This window comes from Vidua macroura, chromosome 2, assembly GCF_024509145.1.
Source record: "Vidua macroura isolate BioBank_ID:100142 chromosome 2, ASM2450914v1, whole genome shotgun sequence".
Lineage (NCBI taxonomy): Eukaryota > Metazoa > Chordata > Aves > Passeriformes > Viduidae > Vidua > Vidua macroura.
In genome coordinates this window covers 75,050,553-75,074,503 of record NC_071572.1, presented here as the reverse complement: position 1 = coordinate 75,074,503, position 23,951 = coordinate 75,050,553, and the positions used below count along the sequence as shown (strand labels likewise).

At 48.6% G+C, this 23,951-nt stretch overlaps 2 protein-coding genes across 2 annotated transcripts; both read left to right on the top strand.

The window, feature by feature from the left end:
• The first annotated feature begins 276 nt into the window (after window positions 1-276).
• LOC128803502 (C-type lectin domain family 4 member A-like) lies at window positions 277-8,322 on the top strand. The gene is made up of 6 exons (XM_053970548.1): window positions 277-634; window positions 3,361-3,477; window positions 6,073-6,165; window positions 6,490-6,641; window positions 6,852-6,973; window positions 8,008-8,322. The coding sequence occupies exons 1-6, from the start codon at window positions 568-570 to the stop codon at window positions 8,150-8,152; spliced, it is 696 nt and encodes a 231-aa protein (XP_053826523.1). The 5' UTR covers window positions 277-567; the 3' UTR covers window positions 8,153-8,322.
• Window positions 8,323-14,346: 6,024 nt separating this feature from the next.
• On the top strand, window positions 14,347-18,958 carry LOC128803714 (C-type lectin domain family 4 member E-like). The gene is made up of 6 exons (XM_053970935.1): window positions 14,347-14,383; window positions 15,280-15,381; window positions 16,752-16,844; window positions 17,169-17,320; window positions 17,530-17,657; window positions 18,378-18,958. Exons 1-6 carry the CDS (start codon window positions 14,347-14,349, stop codon window positions 18,523-18,525), a joined length of 660 nt encoding a protein of 219 aa, XP_053826910.1. The 3' UTR covers window positions 18,526-18,958.
• The last annotated feature ends 4,993 nt before the right edge of the window (window positions 18,959-23,951 follow it).

The window sequence follows — 23,951 nt, the reverse complement described above, 5'->3', positions numbered from 1 at the left end:
ATGCAAGCTATGCATTAAGCAAATGCAGCTTAACCACAAGGGCCAAACAGGGCAGAATGCATTTTGTTCTGGACTGCAGGTTAAACTGGGCTAGGACCTGTGATAGCTGCAAATGTGAGAGTAATGGTAGAATTACTAACAGACAAAGAAACGTGTGAAAATATGGGGAGATAATTAAGTAAGAAAATTAAAAAGAGGGAAAAAAACTATAAATGTCTTGAAAAGGAAGCCTATCAGCTGAGAATCTGATATGGGGAAGCAGTGCAACTTCCTTTTCAGTTGTTAGGTTCTCATTTTTCTTTTATGTCTCAAAATCTTCCATGGTGCCAGGGCTGATTTCCTGGTCTGAGAAACTGAAGATCTCTTTGGGGCATTTCTGAGCTCCCAGGAATTCTTGCGTTATCACCAGTGCTTCCAGTGTTCAGCACAGCCTTCATTGATGGGTAGAGGGTGAATGAACAGATGGGAAAGGCTCAGTAACCTATTCGTGTCACCCTCTGGAAACAAGGAGCTAGAAGGACCACCTTTTATGTGGCAAAACTGAGGACAGGGTCACACTGTGATTAAATGGCATCAGAAATCACCTATGCTGAGGTGAAGTTCAAAAATGAATTGCCGGCTCCAGTGGTCAAAGGTAAGGAATGAACGGGTTATTTGGGAGAAAGGGAGCTGGAGGGAGCAGGGCTGAAGTAGAGGGAATGAAGATTTTTCCTTCTATGACTTTGGTTCCTACCTGATCCTGATGGATTGTTGAGAAAAAGGAGCTAAATGATCAGGAGACTAAAAGAGTTTTGAAACAAGAGTCTTGAGGAACGTCTCCAAGAGGAAAGGTGAATGAGAGTTGCAACATGAACAGGAATGACTACCGGGAGCACAAACATTCATTAAGGAACCTGTTTGGGCTCCCTCAGTACCCTACATGTTATGTAGTCTTAAAAGAGTCATTTTTGGACCATGCTGAGTATCAACAGTAGAGGCTGTGGTTTATTACAAACAATCTGATCTGTCACAAAGGTGGAGGGGCTCCCAAAGCAGCAAATAAGCCCAAGTCCTGGCTGCTCTTGCCTCTGAGTGAGACTACAGATTGCTGCTTGTGGAGAGGGTAGGAGAATCTACATGCCTGCTTATAGTAGAGCAGTCAGTTGTACTCTGCAGCTTCATGAGAAGTGGTACTGGCTGCAGAAACACAGCCCCATTGTCCATGGCTGATTGGGAAATGGTCCTTGGAGAAGAGAGACCAAAAACTTAAACACTCTGAAATATACAGAAGAAGAATTATTTAAGATCTGGAGGGAGATCCAAATCTGTAACTGATGTCTGTGACTCCTAAAAACATTTAACACACCAAACAAACAAAGTTTTTTTCCTATTAAAAATTGCAGTGGTAAAGTTGTTGTTTTACTAGACTTCGTGCAAATTTAAGGCATATTCTGGTTAATAGGTACTCTGTAGTCATTATTCCACAAGTAGGAACCCATAGAGGTGTTCTGTGTATGGCTCACTGCTTCTGCCTGACATGCAGGACCCTACACAACAGCAGGTTCCAGGGTAGGAAAAGTAAGTGTGCATAAATCAATGAATAATAATTTTGAAAAATTAAATAAATAATTACTGCTGCCTAAGGATATATAATAGCTTGCCTATTTACAGCTTTATCTCAGTTTTACTATCCCAAACAGAGTAGGTATCACCTCCAGGTTATTCCTTGCTTGCTCGGAGGCATGAGTCATGGAAATAAATAGTGTATATAGTCCTGTCCGTCTTGAAAGCTCACTGTTTTCAGTGCACCAAGATTAGTTGGTTCTGGATGTAGTTAACATTTCCACTGTGGTGAGGTGGGGGTGGTGGAAGTTCCCCCTTGTGTTCCAAATGATTATTCCAAAGACATCAAGTCTATTGTGTTGTGATCATGCTGGACATGTTACAGAGCACAGACCAGCTGTGGAAAGCATTTTGCAGGGAGTTCAACCCACTGAGTGTGCACAAGATTACTGCACTTCAGTTGTGTTGCTGAGGTGCACAGCATGCAGTGCTCCCTGTGCCACCTGGGTGTGAGTGTGGGATGTTCAGGTCTGACTGGGCACAGGTTAAACAATCTCTGGATGTATCAAAGAAAAACCAGTTAGATTTGTTAGAGCTATTTCTGAACTCCAGATCTTGAGGGGGCTCCTTGTTTTCACTAAGGCAAAAGCTCTGGCTAGAAAAACATTATTTGACTGGGGAAACCTGGACCTTGTCTGTCCACACATGTTTTATCTCCAGATGATGAAAAATGATGCCTTTTCCCCTGCTGTAGCAGTCTCTCCCAAGCCTTTGGGAAGTAGTCAGAAGGCTTCCACAAAGAGCAGGTTTCTTACAGTCTTGCTTACTAGGCATGTCTGGCAGGCACACTTGGCTGCTGACAGACCTGGGAGCTTCATGCTGAACAATGAATGAAAGCTCTCTAAATCTAATCTTTAATAGTAGTCTCTCCCAAAGTTTCTTTACTCCTGTCCTGCAGTGAGTGCTGCTGTCTCTTTACCCTCCTATTTGCCCTGGCTTGTGTACCTGCCACAAGCTAGAACAATCCCCTAACGCGTGTTTGCTTCTCCTTCCCTGTAACCCACTCTCCTGCCTGCTCCCAAACCTCCTCAGTACTGGCAATATCCCTCTAGACAAAAGTGACGTCCTGGCAAATCTTAATCTGAGTACTTTATTCAGGCTGCTGGACACAGCCCTCTCTTCTCCCTAGATATCCAGCCTAGCACAACCTAGTTTTATTACAACAAATCTTTGAATCCTGACTTGGAAAACAGAGATGGGAGGAAAAATATATCTTTCAATCTCCCAATGATGATGTGCCATCATAGCCTTGCACATTTTTTGTCTCCCATCCTCACTCAGATTACACCAATCTTCTGCACAGAGAGTTCAAAAAGCTAAGGGTACTGAAGGAGGCAGAAAAAGCTTTCTGGGAATAAGTCAACATGAAATCTTCCCTTGTATGTCTTAAGTATCATGGTTTGAGCAATGTTGCATTTAGCCACTTTGGGCTCAATCTAGAAAGACATTGTTTCACTGTAGTTTTTGAGGCCCTGTGAAGGCTCACCCCCAAACACCAACAATTACCATTGTTGGCTCACTGGCTGGGTAGTGAACACACTTACTGAATTTGACTTTTCTTCAGAAACCACAGACATTCCCTGCTCTGCCCCAGTCTGCTCTTCTCCCAAACCTTGTAACTTCCATGTCAGAAATGATTTTTTTTTTTCTTTTGAGGAGCCCTCCCTTGAGTAGTACATCCTTGGTAATATGGACTGTGGACTGACAGACCCATAGTTGACTGTAGTGTTTTGTTTGATGTGTTTCTGTCACTTTTAGGACTTCCCAAGAAAAAGAAGTCTGAGCAACATCCCCAGAAGTACCCACTGTGGCTGCCATGGTTGATCTCACTGCTGCTTCTCTTGGTGTGCATTGCCCTTGTTGTTGTCCTCCTTGGTGAGTATGTGCAAGGAGATTACAAGGGAGAGGTCTGGGGGGAGTGCTGGGAGAAAAGTAGAGAAACCATGCTTCATGGCTGTCTGGGCTTTGTGTAAGGTCTCAGGTTTTCCTGCCCTGACTTTGTATATGTCTGCATACATCCCCCAAATCTTCCACTGTTTACCCTGAGGCCTCGTCAGTGTGCCCAGATTGCACATTCCAATCTTGCATGGCCTTTTTGGAGCTGTGGAACAATTCTCTACCTTCATTCCCCACAAGAAGAACTCAGTTACCTTTGACAGATGGGGAAAAGTGGAGACAGAAGCACAAGTGTCTATACAGGCAGCTAAATCTGCGCTTAGGCTCTCTAAGGTACTTGGATATGCTTTGTGTCCTAGTGGAAAAAATGGCTTCTCACAGTCCTGGCATCTCCAGAATTAACTGCATAGTGCACTTAATTAATACTGCAGTTAATTAATATTCTCACAACTTTTTAGGGTTGATTGCAGAATAATTCATTAGCGGTTATACCTGGACATGCTGTTTGTGAAGATTGTGATGACTGTTTCATTCTCATTTTCTATTAAGATAATTCATGGTATGTTTGCACAAGTTGTCAATAACCATGCTGGATTCTGGAAGAGGCATCTTATTACGATAAATCACTGCCTTTCCTTTTGCTACCCTTAGCATCTGAGTCCCAGACATTTGTATTCCTTTGTTCCCAAATATATAACCTTTCATGGTACTCAGGCGAATGGTTGGGGAGTTTTAGGCTGGGATGTTAGCATCTGATACCTTCTGAGACACATGGAAGGTTTAATTTTTAGTGAAATTTTACTTACCCAAGTTAATTGACGCTACGCAAGATTTTGGTTTAGCATAGCAATACAGCATTTAAGTGAAAAAACAGTACAAATTGCATGTAGCAGAGAGCGGCCACTGCAATGCACAGGTGGATCACAATACAAATATGATTTTAATTGCTGGTCATACAAGCATGGAATCATAGAATCATTAATGTTGGAAAAGACAGCTCAGGTCATGTAGTTAAACCACTAACCAACCACTGCCATGTAGCCCACCACTAAACCATGTATCCAGGTGCCACATCTACTTGTCTTCTGACCACTACTGGGAATGGTGACTCCACCACTTCTCTGGGCAGCCTCTTCCAATGCTTGTCCACCTTTCAGTGAAGAAGCTTTTACTAATATCCAATCTAAATCTTTCCTGGCACAACTTCAGACCATTTCCTCTTGTCCTGTTGGTTGTTATCTGGGAGAAAAGGCTGACCCCCACCTGGCTACAACGTCCTTTCAGGGAGGGGTAGAGAGCAATAAGGTCAACCATAAGCCTCCTTTTCTTCAGGATAAATACCACCAGCTCCTTTAGCTGCTCCTCATAGGACTTGTGCTCCAGACCCATCTGCAGTTCCATTGCCCTTCTCTGGACATGCTCCAACACTTCAATATCCTTCTCGTTATGAGGGGCCCAAACAGGACATAGTTCTGCAGTATGTTCCACATCAAGACATTGAATGCCCCCAAGTACCAAGACAAAGTAGGGGAGTTAAACCCAGCTCAGGCCCATTGCTTTCTTCAGGTATGTTTTTGTTAGCCATTCCGTTTCTTACACTATTTTGGACTTAGGTACCCACTCATCCTGTGCTGGTTTGGCTAACTGAGGAAGACGCTGCCCTCTTTTTCATCTCTGAGGGAACAAACACTTCCACAGCTGCTCAATTCCCACAGCTGAACAAAACTAAAAGTCAAATTTCTTCTCATCCTTTATCTTTGTGTAGGGATAAGGACACCTTTATTGGCAATGGGGGTGGTCAGCCAGGCATTGCCCTTGCCCATTGCCTCTGAGCCTTCTTCCATTACAGCAATTCACTAATCAGGCACTGGAGCCACTAGGATTGTTCTGCTCATAAGTAAAAACACTTCTAAATTAAATGACTGATGATGAATCTGGATTGTTAAGCATCAGGATCCAGGCATCTGGATTGTTCAGCACACCCTGATCAGCTCCTAATCCACCCTCCTGTGTGTTTGAGTTACTAGCAAGTCCTTGGGATTGTGGCTGTGGCCTGTCACCAAGAGTGCATTATTCCCCACAAACTGGAGCTAGTAAGTCCTAGGGGTTTATGCTGCACCCTGGTTTCAGCAGCTCCAGCTGTCAGTGATTCCCTTCACCTGGACTGGGTGTTGCTGATGGAACAGGCCCAGCTGGAGGTAGCTCCTCCAAATGCCTGTGATGTGTAGCTGAGGAAGAGACAAAGTGTGAGAATGAGAGGCTGCTTTGTAGACTGGCAGCTGGGCTGTGGGTATGTGCATGGCAGAGTGGCTGTGGTTGGGAGGGATCACTCCTGCCCTGTGTGTGGCATGTCCCCAGTGGGATGTGCTTCCAGGGGTCCCTCTGCTGTCTGACTTGGAAGACGGTCCCTTTCTGGCTGGGAAGGCAGCTGTGCCACTGGTGTGGGCCAGGAGAGGTGACAGCTGGGACAATGCTTGCTGGGGAAATGGTGGAAGGAGAGTCAAGGGGCCAGAGATGCTGGGTGAGGAGCTGGGAGGAAGGGGTAATCCTGCTGCCTTTCCTCTCCCTTTGCAGTGGTTCCCTTCAGCCACAGCAGTGCCCAGCCCTCGGCCCTGCAGCAGCAGTTCTCGGAGTGGGAGTGCGACTCAGCGCTGCCACAAGGCACAGGTCAGTACTCACAATGTCCCCTCTTCCCTGGGGCTAAGGGCCTCAAGGAGGCTGTACCAGGGCAAGTCAAACCACATCCCCAGGAGAACTTTGGAGACACCTGAGATCCCCTTACAAGGATTGCCACGGCTTTGGATACACAAACCTCACTGGTCATAGTCAAAAGCAATGGGGAGAAATGTCTGTACTATCCCTGTGTTTTCAAGCACTTTCTGTCAGGAAACGTCACTGAGGAGGACATGAGCACTGTCCCTGGAAAATCTGGATCTCTGCAATCACCCTCTCTTGTTAGTAGCCTTCATCTCTCTGCCTCTCCCTGCACAGAGAGAGGCTGGATGTGCTGCCCAAAGGGCTGGAGAAGGTTTCAAAGAAGCTGCTATTTCCTGTCCCTTGATAAGATGAATTGTGCTGAGAGTGCACAGAACTGCACTGGGATGGGCTCCCAGCTGGTGGTGATCAACAGCAAGGCAGAGCAGGTAAGTGCACAGGGCTGAGAGAGGGACCCAGCAGGCAGAGACACAGTGCTGGCCCTGGAGGGGACTCGGAGCCCCTGAGTGTCCTGCAGGGGAGGGGGAAGGTCCTGTCTGCACCTCTGCAGCACCAGCCCCAGCCCACGGGGACTCCTGATGCCTCTCTGTGCTCAGTCCTGCCCCTCATGGACATTGCACTCTCTCTCTGATTGCCAGGAATTCCTGTCTGTGCAGATAGGTCAACTCATGAGAAGAGATAATTTCTACATTGGTCTGTTTTTGGAGAAGGTGGGCCAGTGGCAGTGGGTGGACAAGACTCCATATAATGGGACACCAATGTGAGTATCTCTGGGAGAAGAGTGTTTGGTGTGACTGCTGGTAGGGAAAGAAAGTAGGAGAGATGTGAGAGGTTCAGCTGGTGCATGAGAGGGGGTTATGACCCCTCTGCCTTGTGAGAGATCAAAGATAGAGCAGGAGAGGGCTGTGTAGGACACCAGGTTCACATGGCCCCATCTCTGCTGGATTTTGGTTATGAATTATCTACCTGTGACCTAGGAATTGTCGCTGTTGAGTCAGGGATGGAAAGAAAGACTCCAGTCTTCAGAAGTTGAAAGAAGGCATTTAATAAAAAGTAGCATGTCTTTTATAACTCTACTCACTAAGCTGAGACTTGATTGGTCTCAAAGTGAAAACTTCTCACACTATTGGTGAACTATGAACAGCACACTCTGGAGAATCGTATCTATAAACAACAGGTGCAAAGAGAAAGATAATAATTGTTTTAATTCTTTCTCTGAGCTTTCTCACAGCTTTCTCACAGCTTCCATAGGAGAGCTATGTCTCTCTCTGTTCAGAGGATATGTGATTACCACAAGAAATCATTGCTGTAGGCATAGAAAAGCTGCATCTTGCCATCAGCAAGAACACTTAATAATTGACAGGCCTTGCTTGGCCTGCACAGCACTTAAATGCACAAAATGGCCTGTGCTGAAATGAATGGCAAGAGATGGGACACAGGGAGAGAGCACCAAGGCTGTCCTTGATGTGCCTTCTTCTGGAGAACACACTTGCCCTGGAGGCCAACACTGGCCTCTGCTGGGAGTGAGGTGCGTGGGGTGAGTGGTGGTGATCAGTTCCCCCCAGCAGGATGGAGCAGGGCCCTGTTGTGCTGGAAGGCTGTAGGAAGGAGGCAGGTTTCCATGTGTCACTGGTGCCCGTGGGATATGGAGTGGGAGGAAGAGCACTTCTTCTGTCCATGAATCAGCATTGGGAATGTCTGTCTCTTGTCTTCAAGTCTTGCATCCCACTGTGGCCTTTTCCAGCAGTGCTTTTCAGTGGACACTGGGGAGTAACAAGCCTGTCTCTGTCCCAGGTTCTGGCGTGAAGGAGAACCAAGTCCAGGCCATGAGAACTGCACTGTAATGCATGCGCCTGAAAAAGCTCTCTACAACTGGAATAACGTCAAACCAGATATGATGCATCATCGAATTTGTGAAGTTGCAGCAGTAATTGTGTGATGGAAATATCCCTGTCCTGAGTAAAGCTGGGAGCTGAGCAGGGAGCTGGGAACATTGCTGGGAGGGGTCAGGAGCTCTGGCACATCTTCACTGTGTGGGGTAGGAGCATGTGTGTGGAAGTGCAATGAGCTTTGTCCAGCATCCCCAGTGCATGTGGTGGCTCAGGGAACACAGGGAGCCTCAGGCTCTTTGAAGCAGGTCCTGTGTTCTTGTGTTCTCTTCTCTCTGAATGGGTCCAGCAGCCTCTGGCAGAAAAGAGATGGACTTCTCTAGGAGGAAGGCACAGGAATGGAAGGCAGTTATCCAGAGATTCAATGTCCTTTGCCTCCTTGAGCAGAGCTGTTTGCTTTTTGTTGAGTCACACGCAAAATGTCCTCTAGCTGTACTGGTTTTGCTGAACAAATTCTGAAATCTTAGACCAGAGAAAATACAATATCATACCAATTAAGAATATCTTTGTACTCTGTCTCTGTATGTCTTTTTTCCCCCCATATCTAAGCTGTGGAAATAAAGTCCTAGAATCACGGAATGGTTTGGGTTGTATGGAACCTTTAAGGATCAAGTTTTCAAGGTCTTGAGCAGGGACACCTTCCACTAGACCAGTCTGCTCAAAGCCCCATGCAGCCAGGCCTTGAACACTTCCAGGGATGGGCTATGCACAGCTTCTCTGGGTAACGTGTGCCAGTGCCTCACAACACTTAGAGAAAAGATTTTTTTCCCAATACCTACTCTAAACCTGCCCTCTTTCAGTTTAAAGCCATTCCCCTTTGCCTTATGCACTAAATGCCCTTGTAAAAACTCCCTCTCCAGCCATCTTGGAATCTTCCTGGAAGGCTGCTGTAAGACCAACATGGAATCTCCTCTTTCCTATGCTGAACAATCCCAATTCTTTTAGCTTGTGCTCCAACCCTCTGTCTCTATCCTCATTGCCTTCATCTTTGTGGTCCTCCATTTGGACTTGCTGCCATGGGAGAAACAATCCACACTGGGCCTTCAGATCCACCTGGAGGAAAAAGACCTCTTCTTGACTCAGAGCTGATTCCAGGCTCACCTGAGGCAGCAGCAGTTCTGGAAAGCCAAATACTGGTTTGGAATGGCATGCCTGCCCAGGCCAGATCATGCTGCAGAGGAGGCTGAAGAGACAGGACTCCTGCTGCACATGACATCCCATCCAGAACATCACTGCCTATTGAATTGCCTTCGTGTCCTACTGTAGACCATTGGTCACCATGGATCTTCCTTTGCTCCATCTCTTCCCACTTCCTGCCTCCTGTGTCCTCTCTTCTCTTTCCTCAAGAAACACCAAGTGCCTAAGCCACCCTGACTGAACAGTGTCACTATAGGACACGAGAAAGCATGACGTGAGCCACTGCTATTGTCAAGGTAAAAAGGCAAGTTTATTTTTCTGACTCCAGCATTTATAATTTTCCAAAGGTGACAGCGGATTGGAGGGTGAAAGTGCCACCTCTCCAATGACACTGGACAAACTACTAGTCCATCAAATTTCTCTGCCTCTGTGAAGGAATGCTAAAATAATAAATTATTTACAGAAAGTGTGTGAGAAAGTTTGCTACAAGAATGTAAACTCAGAAGGCTTTAGAAAATCTTAAAAAATCAGGGCGACAGAATAGTGCTGGCTCCCCACATGGAATGCAATTGGGTGTACAGCTCCTGTCTGTACACCTCTCTCCTACCTATGGAAGTGATTCCTCTCTCTGTGTCCCAGAGAGAGAGGGGAATTCATTCTGGAGACAAGGTGCCCAGGAGATTTGGCTTCCTAATCCAGTGGGAGCACTTGTATGAACAGCAGTGCAGGTGCTGCACGTGGCTGCAGGTGCACGTGCACAGCTCAAGGCAGCAGCGAGACACAGCATGTAGGGACAGGAGGTCCTACATAACTTTCTTCCTACATATGAAGAAAGAGGAAGTATATATGCAAAAAATCCACACAAATCAGCACAGACAGTAAGCAGCAGGATGAAATCCTGTTGGCAGAGAAAATGTCTGTTTACACCTGTACAATGTGGCCCTGCAAGTGAGGGGCCCTCCATCTACACCTAGAAACCACACCCTGCAGTGGCACAACTTCTCACAACTTCTTCCAGCCTGGGGTGCTGGGCTTGCCACTGGCTAGAAAGGCCTGCTTTGTCTGGGGTCTCTAGCACCATTCCCACGTGTTTCTGGCTTTTGCCATGCAGGATCCCCCTTAGGCCTCCCTTCTGCCATAACTCTTAGCACACAAGCAGGACAGGGAGCACATTTCCTCTCTTCCCTCCTCCACACAAGAGCCAGCCCAGCACAGGAGGGTCAGGCCTGCTGTGGTGCAGTCAGCTGAAGGTGCACAGTCCCTGAAGGACAGAGCTGACCAGCAGGTTCCTCTGCTGGGTGTCCACTCCTGGGGTCAGCCTGCAGTGAGCAGCAGCCCCTGCCAGTCTGGACATGGCCCCTTCCCATTGGCTGTAGGAAGAAGGCAGGATTCCATTCATCATGGACTGATGCCCATGGGAACAGGGTAGGAGGAGAACAAGGGTGAGTCGTCCTGGGGATTTTGGATGAATCAGGATCTGGAAGAGTCTGTCTCCATGTCCCCCTGAGCCCTGAGAGCCCAGGTCCTGGAGCTCATCATTCTCTGCAAGGATTGACAACATCCTGAATCCCAACACGTCAGAGTCTCTGCACACAAAGTGGACCTCAGCCTCTACATGCCCAACAGTTCTGCCTCTGGGGAGTGTGAGATCCAGCAGAGCCCATCTCATCCTTGGGTCCTCCATAATCTGTCTCACAAAGATCCATGAAAAGGAGCCTCCAGTGTCCTCCTGAATTGTTTGTACTTTACTGCTGAAAACAAAGCTTAGAAAGTGCAGCACAAGTTGCAGAGCCTGACAGCTTCCTCTGTGAGCTGCCCTCACACACTGCTGGGGTTCAGGGCGATTGTGATAAGTTAGAAAAGTCTCTTTGTTCATCAAGACAGAAAGGAGAAGCCTTGTGTAGATAACAGAAAATCAAAGGAGAAGCCTTGTGTAGATAACAGAAAACCGCCAGACAGAAACTAGTTAGTATGTTGATTACTTAAGCTGGTTGTGTAATTAGAACTTAGGTGCATATGGAAAAGACCATTACAGGGCCGTGGACTTTCGCCAAGGAAGAAGAGAGGAGCCTTCCTCAAACGAACACCAGAAAGTAGAAGAAGACCCCCTAGCAACAGAGGGCGCAAGCACAGAGTACACCCAGAGATACCGCGGCCCGGAAGAAAAAGAGTATAAAAAGACTGTGGGAAGGGGGAAACAGTGTGAGCCGTTTGTGGAGCGGGGACTCCCCGGCTACACCCAACGCTGTTTGCTTGCCATCGCTTGCTATAATCAATAAATTTCTGATTGACTCTTGAAAGGCTGAACAAATTATTTGCCTCAATTTATAACACTCTGGGGCAGGTTTTCAGGCTGTGAGAAGGCAAAGCACCAGGCACAGTTGCAGCAGCTTTCTCTGGGATTAATTCTCTCTTCCTGTTGTTGTCCCTGCTGCTAGCACTTCTGCTGTGTTTTCTGCCTTTTGCTTTGTTAGTATTTCCTTCCAGGCTACTTGCCAGTATGTCATTGTTGCAGATAAGTCTTTCCCTTCAAGTAATTTGGAATTCCAGAAAACTGGATAGCAGGACTGCTCAGGGGATTCAGGTTGATGGAGAGACTGCCATCAACCACTGAGAAAGAGAAAATGTCCTTCACCAAGCTCTTTTCTGAACAGGAGCACACTTGCTGTTCTTTGTACTTTGAACCCTTTCCAGCCTTACTCATCCCACTTCATGTTGCTCAGATGGCCTGGACAGCAGCAAGGGATAAAAATAGGAGTGTGAATGCAAAGAGCTGTGTGAATTCAATAGCTGCCACTATTTGAGGGGTCATTGGCCCCAAACCGCTGCTGTGAAAGAAGAATATGACCACCAGCTTGACCGTAAAATCAGTCATCAGCAGAGACTTGTGGGGGTATCAGGGAACTGGAGAATTGCAGTGCTGCAAATATCCTCCCTTCCCTTTCCTGGTGTCCCAGTCCTCTCCAGCTTCCCAGTGCAGATGTGTATCTCATGCAGAACTATCTCCTTCTCTGATGCCATTTGAGTTAATGTCCCTTGGTGTCTTGTGGTGGGAACACAACCACCGTGGTCTCTGCGGCTGAGATGCTCCTCCACTCTTCCAGTGGCCCAGACAGCAGCAAGTGATAAAGATAGGAGTGTGAATGCAAACAGCTGTGTGAATTCAATAGCTGCAACTATGTGAGTTTCTTTGTCCCCCAAACCATGGCTGTTATAGAAGAACATGACCACCAGCTTAACAGTAACCAGGGCATTAGAGAAAGACTTCTGAGGCACAGAAGAAACATTATGAAAAAATGTTTAGATGAAGCAAGAACATTGAAAAAGAGAGAGGAGAGAGGAGTGGGATGGAAGTGGCCATCAAGCCCAGGGTGTTCTGCAACTTGGCCACCTCTGTCTGTAAGAAGCTCCCTGACAGCTGAATGCTGTGGGTGCCCTCTCTCGTGGCTCTGAGGGGTGCAGCTGGCACAGACCCACAGTTCTGCAGGGTGACAGTGTGACCCTGTGTATCGGTGCTGGGATCCCCAACTCAGGATGAATGATGTGTAGGACTCCAATGATTTCAGAAGGCTAATTAATTACTTGATTATAATATACCATACTATAACTATATTAGACTATATTACACTAACAAGAACTATCACTAAGTAATTAACTAGAAAACTCCTGACTCTCTCCTGAGAGTCTCGACACACACGTGGATCCAACTGGTCAATGAATCCAAAACACCCTCACCAGAATCCAATCAAGCAATCACCTTGGGTAAACAATCTCCATACCACATTCCACATGGGCACAAACACAGGCTCAGCGAATGAGATAAGAATTGTTTTGATTCTTTTTTCTCTGCTTCTCTCACAGCTTCTCTCAGGAGAAATCCTAAGAAAGCTAAGTTTCTCTCTGTTCAGAGGACTTGTGAATATCACATCCTGTGCTTTCACCTGTGGTTCACAGGCTGCTGGAAGAGGTGTGGATACTCACGAACCCTACATCTCCAGTGGGAAGTGTGTGGGACCAGGGGAACCCCTGCTTCCACAAAGGGGATGTGTTCTTGCAGCTGCACTTCCTGGGCGGCTGATGGGAGACTGGAGGGTGCACAAGTCTTGTTAATGTGGTTCCATGTGGTGTGAGAGCTTGTGAACATTGGTTACATAAAGATGTTCAGAAATGCAGGCTCTGATCCTGCCTGCAACCTGTTGTAAACAAGATAACAGAATCAGAGGATGTCTTCTACAGAGAGCTCAGGCTTGTCCTTACTTGTAAGCAGTTCCATGCCCTGATCTGATGCTTCAGCTGAAATGCCTGAGCTATTGCTATGAGCTCTCCTATTCCTGTGTCTCTGCACCCATGAATCCCTCTCCACAGGGAGAAACCAGCTGATGGAACATCTCAGTCAGTTCCATATATGTCCTGCAGCTTTTGCAGTCACAACCAAGTGAGACTTCATGATCTGTCATGCACATGGACTCTGGCACTGCCTAGCGATCCTTCTGCCCCACAATGCCAGGTCATATTGAACCCCTTTGCTCAAAGCCCCAGCCTCCCTTCCAATGGAATTAGCTCAAAACAGTGTTGGCAAGTTCTTTGTTGTGCTCAGGATGCACATGGACACTGCCGAGACTCAGTCACAGATATGCTTTCCTCTCATTTTTGGCTCCCATCTGCAGTGCTCAGTGGGATTAGCCCTTTGCTAGCAAATGCCAAATATATCTGCCTGTGCATGTATTTCCACACACATGGACCCTCAGCAGGAGAGAGCAGGCACCGGAGAGGGAAGGCCATGTATGACCTGAGAAACTGCCTGAGGCTGCGCAAAGGGAGATTGTGTGAGCTGCAGAGATCCTCCTCTTCATTTGTTTTCCCTTCTCTTGGTCAAATTCTGGGTTGCAGTGAGTATTGTGTGAAATGTCCTGGCACGGCAATGATGGAAGTTCCTCAATTACCATGTGCTGTGCGGTACACCCAGGATATGGCTTTTAGAGGCCACCAGATTAAAACCTATGAAGGCTCCTCACCAGTGTGGGAGGTGGCCTGTGCAGGAGGAAGGCTGTTTTGGCCACACTGGTAACAAAGACCCTTGGAGAAGAGTGATCCTCTTGTAGAGAAGATGAATGGCCAAGGGAGAATCAGTCCTGGAAGTGCAGGTAACCCCCATATTTTCCTTCCTTTCTGTCCTCCTGTCAAAGGAGCTGGGGGAAAGACAGAGCTGGGATGGATCTGGGGCATGGGGCGGTGGCTGGATTTCCTACCAGGAGATGGGGCTTAGGGCAAGAGCAAAGCAATGGATGGGGGAAGTGTGCAGTGCCCAGGCTGGCAGAATGACCTTTTCCTAGAGCCAGGGGAAATGGAAGTCCAGGCAGAGCATGCTCTGCTATTCCCTTCAGTGATGTGTCTGTAAACTATGGGGCTGAAGGGTGCTATCCTTCTGTGATTGCCCTGCTAAAGCTCTCTGCATCCTGCTGAGCACAAGTCCCTGCTCCCATTCTCTGGTGTCTCCAAGGACAACCAGCCAGGGCTCTCCCAAGTGCCTCTTCGCCATGTGGAAACAATCCCTCTGTGTGTCTGGCTGTGCACACCCTGAGCTGGGCAGTCACTCCTTTGGGGGACTGTGCCAATGCAGAAAGGAGCTCACAGTACAGAGGCAAAATCCAGGTAGCGAGAGAAAGAAGCTCTAAAGAGAGAGGAAGAGGAGGGAGATCCAGAAAGACTGTTCAGTGACTGACAGGGTAATGGAAGGCAACAAGGAAGATGTGTTGAGGAGAAAGGAGGTCTGACAGGACAAAGGGGGAGTGAGGTTTGGGCAGAATACAGGCACATCTTGTGATAAACAAGGAAATAAAAAAACAGCCTCATGGCAGCCCCTGTGCTATTGTACTCTGTGAGTCTGAGCCTCTGGTAGGGACAGCCTGCAGGACCTGCTTCCAGCACCTGTGGGGCTCTCCAGTCCCCGGTAGTAGGTTGTTGGGGAACAGAGCCCCCTGGGTTATCCTGCTCCTAACTCTGGCCTGGGGCATGCTCACTCTTGCTTTGTGTTTTTCAGCCCCCACAGAAGAGAGAAGCTGCTCCTGGCTGAACATCTGGGTCTTCCTAATTTTTGCCCTTTTAATCAAAGCTGCCTTTGTGTCCTTGTGCCTCTACCTTGGTGAGTTCCAGGTGTATTATTCCCTCAGGATGAAGGGCTCAGGTGACTTCCTTTGGTCAGGTGGAAAACCCATATCCTAGACCCTCTGCCAGCAGGAAAATGCCCTTCACCAAAACACAGGTCAGAGGTCCCTTCTCATGCAGCCTGGCTCTTTGTGAGAACATATCTGAAGCTTTTCATCCACCATTTGAATCTCTGGCCATAAGACAGACCTCGTATCCAAGAGATCTGGCTGTGTAATGAACTGCCTGTGGAGGCAGCAAGGCTGTCAGAGCAGTTTGCTCTAAGTCTCTCTCAGTCTGCATGAGCTGGGGGCTTGGACAGCTCTTCTCTGATGGAAGTGTTTCCAGAGGACTGTGAGCCAATGATTTCCTATCCTGCTTCCCCAGGAAGGCTAAGGCAGTACCAGTGTCTCTCAGCCAAGAGAAGTTTCATGGCTAACTGAGGAAGACACTGACCCTTCTTGATCCCTACAGGGATGAACAGCTCCACAGCAGGTCAAAGCCCTCAGCTGAACTAAACTAAAAGTCAAATTTCTTCTCATCCTTTATCTTTGTGTAGGGATAAGGACACCTTTATTGGCAATGGGGGTGGTCAGCCAGGCATTGCCCTTGCCCATTGCCTCTGAGCCTTCTTCCATTACAGCAATTCACTAATCAGGCACTGGAGCCACTAGGATTGTTCTGCTCATAAGTAAAAACACTTCTAAATTAAATGACTGATGATGAATCTGGATTGTTAAGCATCAGGATCCAGGCATCTGGATTGTTCAGCACACCCTGATCAGCTCCTAATCCACCCTCCTGTGTGTTTGAGTTACTAGTAAGTCCTTGGGATTGTGGCTGTGGCCTGTCACCAAGAGTGCATTATTCCCCACAAACTGGAGCTAGTAAGTCCTAGGGGTTTATGCTGCACCCTGGTTTCAGCAGCTCCAGCTGTCAGTGATTCCCTTCACCTGGACTGGGTGTTGCTGATGGAACAGGCCCAGCTGGAGGTAGCTCCTCCAAATGCCTGTGATGTGTAGCTGAGGAAGAGACAAAGTGTGAGAATGAGAGGCTGCTTTGTAGACTGGCAGCTGGGCTGTGGGTATGTGCATGGCAGAGTGGCTGTGGTTGGGAGGGATCACTCCTGCCCTGTGTGTGGCATGTCCCCAGTGGGATGTGCTTCCAGGGGTCCCTCTGCTGTCTGACTTGGAAGACGGTCCCTTTCTGGCTGGGAAGGCAGCTGTGCCACTGGTGTGGGCCAGGAGAGGTGACAGCTGGGACAATGCTTGCTGGGGAAATGGTGGAAGGAGAGTCAAGGGGCCAGAGATGCTGGGTGAGGAGCTGGGAGGAAGGGGTAATCCTGCTGCCTTTCCTCTCCCTTTGCAGTGGTTCCCTTCAGCCACAGCAGTGCCCAGCCCTCGGCCCTGCAGCAGCAGTTCTCGGAGTGGGAGTGCGACTCAGCGCTGCCACAAGGCACAGGTCAGTACTCACAATGTCCCCTCTTCCCTGGGGCTAAGGGCCTCAAGGAGGCTGTACCAGGGCAAGTCAAACCACATCCCCAGGAGAACTTTGGAGACACCTGAGATCCCCTTACAAGGATTGCCACGGCTTTGGATACACAAACCTCACTGGTCATAGTCAAAAGCAATGGGGAGAAATGTCTGTACTATCCCTGTGTTTTCAAGCACTTTCTGTCAGGAAACGTCACTGAGGAGGACATGAGCACTGTCCCTGGAAAATCTGGATCTCTGCAATCACCCTCTCTTGTTAGTAGCCTTCATCTCTCTGCCTCTCCCTGCACAGAGAGAGGCTGGATGTGCTGCCCAAAGGGCTGGAGAAGGTTTCAAGGAAGCTGCTACTTCCTGTCCCCTGACACGATGTCATGGTCTGAGAGTTCACAGAACTGCACTGGGATGGGCTCCCAGCTGGTGGTGATCAACAGCAAGGCAGAGCAGGTAAGTGCACAGGGCTGAGAGAAGGACCCAGCAGGCAGAGACACAGTGCTGGCCCTGGAGGGGACTCGAGCCCCTGAGTGTCCTGCAGGGGAGGGGGAAGGTCCTGTCTGCACCTCTGCAGCACCAGCCCCAGCCCACGGGGACTCCTGATGCCTCTCTGTGCTCAGTCCTGCCCCTCATGGACATTGCACTCTCTCTCTGATTGCCAGGAATTCCTGTCTGTGCAGATAAGACAATCTAAAGAACCTAAACCAGACAATTTCTACATTGGTCTGTTTTTGGAGAAGGTGGGCCAGTGGCAGTGGGTGGACAAGACTCCATATAATGGGACACCAATGTGAGTATCTCTGGGAGAAGAGTGTTTGGTGTGACTGCTGGTAGGGAAAGAAAGTAGGAGAGATGTGAGAGGTTCAGCTGGTGCATGAGAGGGGGTTATGACCCCACTGCCTTGTGAGAGATCAAATATAGAGCAGGAGAGGGCTGTGTAGGACACCAGCTTCACATGGCCCCATCTGTGCTGGATGTTATGAATTAACTACCTGAGATATGGAAGTCAATGCTATAGGCATGGAAAGAACTAAAACTTGCTGGCAGCAAGAGCCCTTCAAAACCCTGATGACCAGCGTGGCCTGACCTCTATTCACTGCACCTGTATGTACAAAATGGCCTGTGCTGAAATGAATGGCAAGAGATGGGACACAGGGAGAGAGCACCAAGGCTGTCCTTGATGTGCCTTCTTCTGGAGAACACACTTGCCCTGGAGGCCAACACTGGCCTCTGCTGGGAGTGAGGTGCGTGGGGTGAGTGGTGGTGATCAGTTCCCCCCAGCAGGATGGAGCAGGGCCCTGTTGTGCTGGAAGGCTGTAGGAAGGAGGCAGGTTTCCATGTGTCACTGGTGCCCGTGGGATATGGAGTGGGAGGAAGAGTACTTCTTCTGTCCATGAATCAGCATTGGGAATGTCTGTCTCTTGTCTTCAAGTCTTGCATCCCACTGTGACCTTTTCCAGCAGTGCTTTTCAGTGGACACTGGGGAGTAACAAGCCTGTCTCTGTCCCAGGTTCTGGCGCAAAGGAGAACCAAATAATTTCACTGGTGAAAATTGCGCTGTAATGCATGTGCCTACACAACCTCCTAACAACTGGAATGACGTCAGTTCAAGTTTGGAGAATCATCGAATTTGTGAAGTTGCAGCAGTAATTGTGTGATGGAAATATCCCTGTCCTGAGTAAAGCTGGGAGCTGAGCAGGGAGCTGGGAACATTGCTGGGAGGGGTCAGGAGCTCTGGCACATCTTCACTGTGTGGGGTAGGAGCATGTGTGTGGAAGTGCAATGAGCTTTGTCCAGCATCCCCAGTGCATGTGGTGGCTCAGGGAACACAGGGAGGCTCAGGCTCTTTGAAGCAGGTCCTGTGTTCTTGTGTTCTCTTCTCTCTGAATGGGTCCAGCAGCCTCTGGCAGAAAAGAGATGGACTTCTCTAGGAGGAAGGCACAGGAATGGAAGGCAGTTATCCAGAGATTCAATGTCCTTTGCCTCCTTGAGCAGAGCTGTTTGCTTTTTGTTGAGTCACACGCAAAATGTTCTCTAGCTGTACTGGTTTTGCTGAACAAATTCTGAAATCTTAGACCAGAGAAAATACAATATCACATTAACGAAAAAAGGTCCTGGATTCTGTGTGCATATCTCTCTTTCCTTTTCCATCTCTAAGCTGTGGGGGTATAATCTTCACATCATGGAATAATTTGGGTTAAAAGGGACTTTAGAGGGTAGTCTAGTTTCAAGGCCCCTAGGTCAAGGGCAGGGACACCTTCTGCTAGACCAGGTTGCTCATATCCCCATCCAGCCAGGTCTTGAACATATTAGAGGTGGGACACGTCTCCTGTGGGCAACTGGTTCCAGTGCCTCACCACCTCACCTTCCTAAATATTAGGAAGGAAGCACTGTTCCTCCCTAATATTTAATCAGAACCTGCCCTATGTCAGTCTAAAGCCATTTCCCTTTGTCCTATCACAACATTCTTGTGTACAAAGTCCCTCTCAGCAAGGCTATTTCCACTGCTGTAGCATTGACACTTGTAGGAATTTGACTTCATTCCATGGGATGCAGTTAATAACACAAGCAGATGTGAAGAAGTGTCACAGGCAGCTGTGAGAAAACAGTTGTCACCAGAGACCTGTGGTGGTACCAGGGAACTGGAGAAGTGCTGTGCTGCAAATATCCTCCCTTCCCTTTCCTGGTGTCCCAGTCCTCTCCAGCTTCCCAGTGCAGATGTGTATCTCATGCAGAACGAAATCCTTCTCTGATGCCATTTGAGGTAATGTCCCTTGGTGTCCTGTGCTGGGAACATGACCACCATGCTCTTCAGGGCCTCTTTAGGGCTGAGATGCTTCTCCCCTCTTCCATTGCTTTCTTCCCAATTCCAAGCCTTACCTTTCCTCACAACTCCTACTTAACCTATTTCTTTACACCATTTTTGTCTCTTTGCCTCAGCCTACTCTCATTCCCTGCTGGCTCTGCCTAAGCCCAGTTCTCTGCCTGTGAGCACAATACAACTTTCTTCAGTCCCCCTAAGTCCCACATCTAGACCCAGAGTCAATGTGCCTCCCCTGGTGACCCACTGCCAGACAGGTCTTCTGGTTTGGGGACTTTTATGGGGGTCAAGCTCGTCCTTGCGAAGCAGCATTTTAACCACTTCCCTCAGAGTTTATTTGCATGGTGACTTTCTTCTCCACTGTGTATTTGCATGCATCTGCCTTTCAGGGATGTATTCTTCCCTGGTTTTGAGTTAATTTTTCTAGTTCCCAAATCACTTGTCCTCCCAGCTTGTCTCCTGGCATCTTGGCTTGTCCCTTCTCAAGTTTTCATGGCAATTTCTGCTCTTTGACTTGTTGTTACCTTTTCCTCCCCAGAGGGCTCTGTCTTTGCATTAGTGGAATGGAATAGTCCATGCTTTGCCTCCTTCTGAACACAGCCTGAAAAACAGGATAGGGAGCAAAAGAAAAGCAGTGGTGCTCCTCCTCAGTGATCTGACTGTATCCTCTCACTTCATAGAATGCCTCTCCATCTTCCTTGAGAGTTCTTCCTGCACAGGAGTCCTGGGGTGAGACTTTCTTCCTGAAACATGCAGGAGATGAGCTCTCATGGAGCCAGCTCCTGCCTGGCCTACCAGGCTGTCATTTCAAGAATGAGAAGCAGTGACAGCACATCCTCCTGGCCCTGCAAGTGAGGGTCTCTCCATCTGCAGCCTAGAAGCCATGCTCTGCAGTGCACAGATTCTCCCAACACCAGCCTGGGGTGCTGGGCTTGGGTCTGCCCAGAGGGGACCTCCTTATACAGGGTCTTTAGCACCATTCCCTGGTTTCTGGCTTTTGCCATGCAGGATCCCCCTTAGGCCTCCCCTCTGCCATAACTCTTAGCACACAAGCAGGACAGGGAGCACATTTCCTCTCTTCCCTCCTCCACACAAGAGCCAGCCCAGCACAGGAGGGTCAGGCCTGCTGTGGTGCAGCCAGCTGAAGGTGCACAGTCCCTGAAGGACAGAGCTGACCAGCAGGTTCCTCTGCTGGGTGTCCACTCCTGGGGTCAGCCTGCGGTGAGCAGCAGCCCCTGCCAGTCTGGACATGGCCCCTTCCCATTGGCTGTAGGAAGAAGGTAGGATTCCATTCATCATGGACTGATGCCCATGGGAAGAGGGCAGGAGGAGAACAAGGGTGAGTCGTCCTGGGAATTTGGGATGAATCAGGATCTGGAAGAGTCTGTCTCCATGTCCCTCTGAGCCCTGAGAGCCCAGGTCCTGGAGCTCATCCCTCCCTGCAAGACCTGATGAGGCCATGTTGGAGGGTAACACTTCTCTGCTTTGGAAGCCCTGGGGAGCTGACTAACATGGAAGGTGGAGCCTGTATTGGAATTCTCCAGAAGGCAGCAGGAGAGCAGGGCTGGAACAATCTCCCACAGCAATGAGAGCCATTGTCTCCAAATATCTGAAGCTGAAGGATAAAATGCCTGATGAAGGAAACCTCATCCTGAGGACAACAGGGAGGCCAGCAGTTACACACAGAGGGTTTTTGAAATGGGTATGAATGCTGCAGCCTGCGTCCCTACTTGGCTGAGAGGGAATATTGTGTGGAAGACAGATAGTCAGGCAGTTGGTACCATCCCTCCCTCCTCTGGTCTGAACACTTCAAACTCAGTCTCTCTTCATGTGAAGGAGGTCCATCTCAAAGATGCTCCATTTGCCTTGTCGAGGCCTAGGAACCTTCTCTCCTGCCTGGCAAAGATTGGCTTTGCAATGAGATTGGCTATTTCCTGTCAGTTACTCGGACACATGGTCAGTGATACGGTCAGCTGCCTGAGGTACAACCTGCAGAGAACAATCAGTGTTGTCCCCATGCCGTTGGGGACTCTCCAGAAAAAAGGCCATATTCCCGCTCTGTCTTGGGCACGTTCACTCTGTGTCCTGCTATTGCTGCTTCCGTGAGACTAGTGGTGCTGCACAATGGGCTGGAGAGGCTCTGTAAGTTGTTGCTCCCACATATTGGCTGAAGATGTCTTGGAATGCAAGGACACAGGCTCCCAAAGGGTGGGGATCAGTGCAGAAGCACATCATCAAAGTGTGAGTCTTCCCAAGGGAGTCTTGCAAACAAATGCTCAAATTGGCCAGTGTTTGCCATCCTGAAGCCTTTGGCTGTGATCCTGGCTTTTGCTTTTTGCCTTCTCACATGATCCTGGCATTCCAAGATCTCAGAATTACTGCAGGTAAGCTGACACCCAACCTCTACTTCCCCAACAGTTCTGCCTCACTGGGGAGCATGAGAGCCAGCAGAGCCCATCTCATCCTTGGGTCCTCCATAACCTCTCTCAAAAAGATCCATGATAATGATCCCCCAGTGTCCTCCTGGATTTATTTCATTTTTCATGCTAAAAACAAAGCTCAGAAAGTGCAGCACAAGTTGCAGAGCCTGACAGCTGCCTCTGTGAGCTGCCCTCACACACTGCTGGGGCTCAGGGCTCTGGGGCTGGTTTTCAGGCTGTGAGAAGGCAAAGCACCAGGCACAGTTGCAGCAGCTTTCTCTGGGATTAATTCTCTCTTCCTGTGTTGTCCCTGCTGCTAGCACTTCTGCTGTGTTTTCTGCCTTTTGCTTTGTTAGTATTTCCTTCCAGGCTACTTGCCAGTATGTCATTGTTGCAGATAAGTCTTTCCCTTCAAGTAATTTGGAATTCCAGAAAACTGGATAGCAGGACTGCTCAGGGGATTCAGGTTGATGGAGAGACTGCCATCAACCACTGAGAAAGAGAAAATGTCCTTCACCAAGTTCTTTTCTGAACAGGAGCACACTTGCTGTTCTTTATACTTGGAATTCTCTCTCGCCTTACCCATCCGACTTCATGCTGCTCAGATGGCCTGGACAACAGTAAGTGATAAAAATAGGAGTATGACTGCAAAGAGCTGTGTGAATTCAATAGCTGCCACTATTTGAGGGGTCATTTGCCTCAAACCACTGCTGTGAAAGAAGAACATGACCACCAGCTTGACAGTAACCAGGGCATTAGGGAAAGGTTCCTGAGGCAGAGAAGAAACAGTCTGTAAACAAATTTTAGATGAAGCAAGAACAGTTTAAGAGAGAGGGGAGAGGGAAGTGGGAAGGATGTGGCCATCGAGCTCAAGGTACTCTGCAATTTGGCCGCCTCTGTCTTTAAGAAGCTCTCTGGCAGCTGAGTGCTGTGGTGACCTCAATCGCTGTAGCTGGCACAGACCCACAGTTCTGCAGGGTGACAACGTGACCCTGTGCTTTCACCTGTGGTTCACAGGCTGCTGGAAGAGGTGTGGATACTCACAAACCCTACATCTCCAGTGGGAAGTGTGTGGGACCAGGGGAACCCCTGCTTCCACAAAGGGGATGTGTTCTTGCAGCTGCACTTCCTGGGCGGCTGATGGGAGACTGGAGGGTGCACAAGTCTTGTTAATGTGGTTCCATGTGGTGTGAGAGCTTGTGAACATTGGTTACATAAAGATGTTCAGAAATGCAGGCTCTGATCCTGCCTGCAACCTGTTGTAAACAAGATAACAGAATCAGAGGATGTCTTCTACAGAGAGCTCAGGCTTGTCCTTACTTGTAAGCAGTTCCATGCCCTGATCTGATGCTTCAGCTGAAATGCCTGAGCTATTGCTATGAGCTCTCCTATTCCTGTGTCTCTGCACCCATGAATCCCTCTCCACAGGGAGAAACCAGCTGATGGAACATCTCAGTCAGTTCCATATATGTCCTGCAGCTTTTGCAGTCACAACCAAGTGAGACTTCATGATCTGTCATGCACATGGACTCTGGCACTGCCTAGCGATCCTTCTGCCCCACAATGCCAGGTCATATTGAACCCCTTTGCTCAAAGCCCCAGCCTCCCTTCCAATGGAATTAGCTCAAAACAGTGTTGGCAAGTTCTTTGTTGTGCTCAGGATGCACATGGACACTGCCGAGACTCAGTCACAGATATGCTTTCCTCTCATTTTTGGCTCCCATCTGCAGTGCTCAGTGGGATTAGCCCTTTGCTAGCAAATGCCAAATATATCTGCCTGTGCATGTATTTCCACACACATGGACCCTCAGCAGGAGAGAGCAGGCACCAGAGAGGGAAGGCC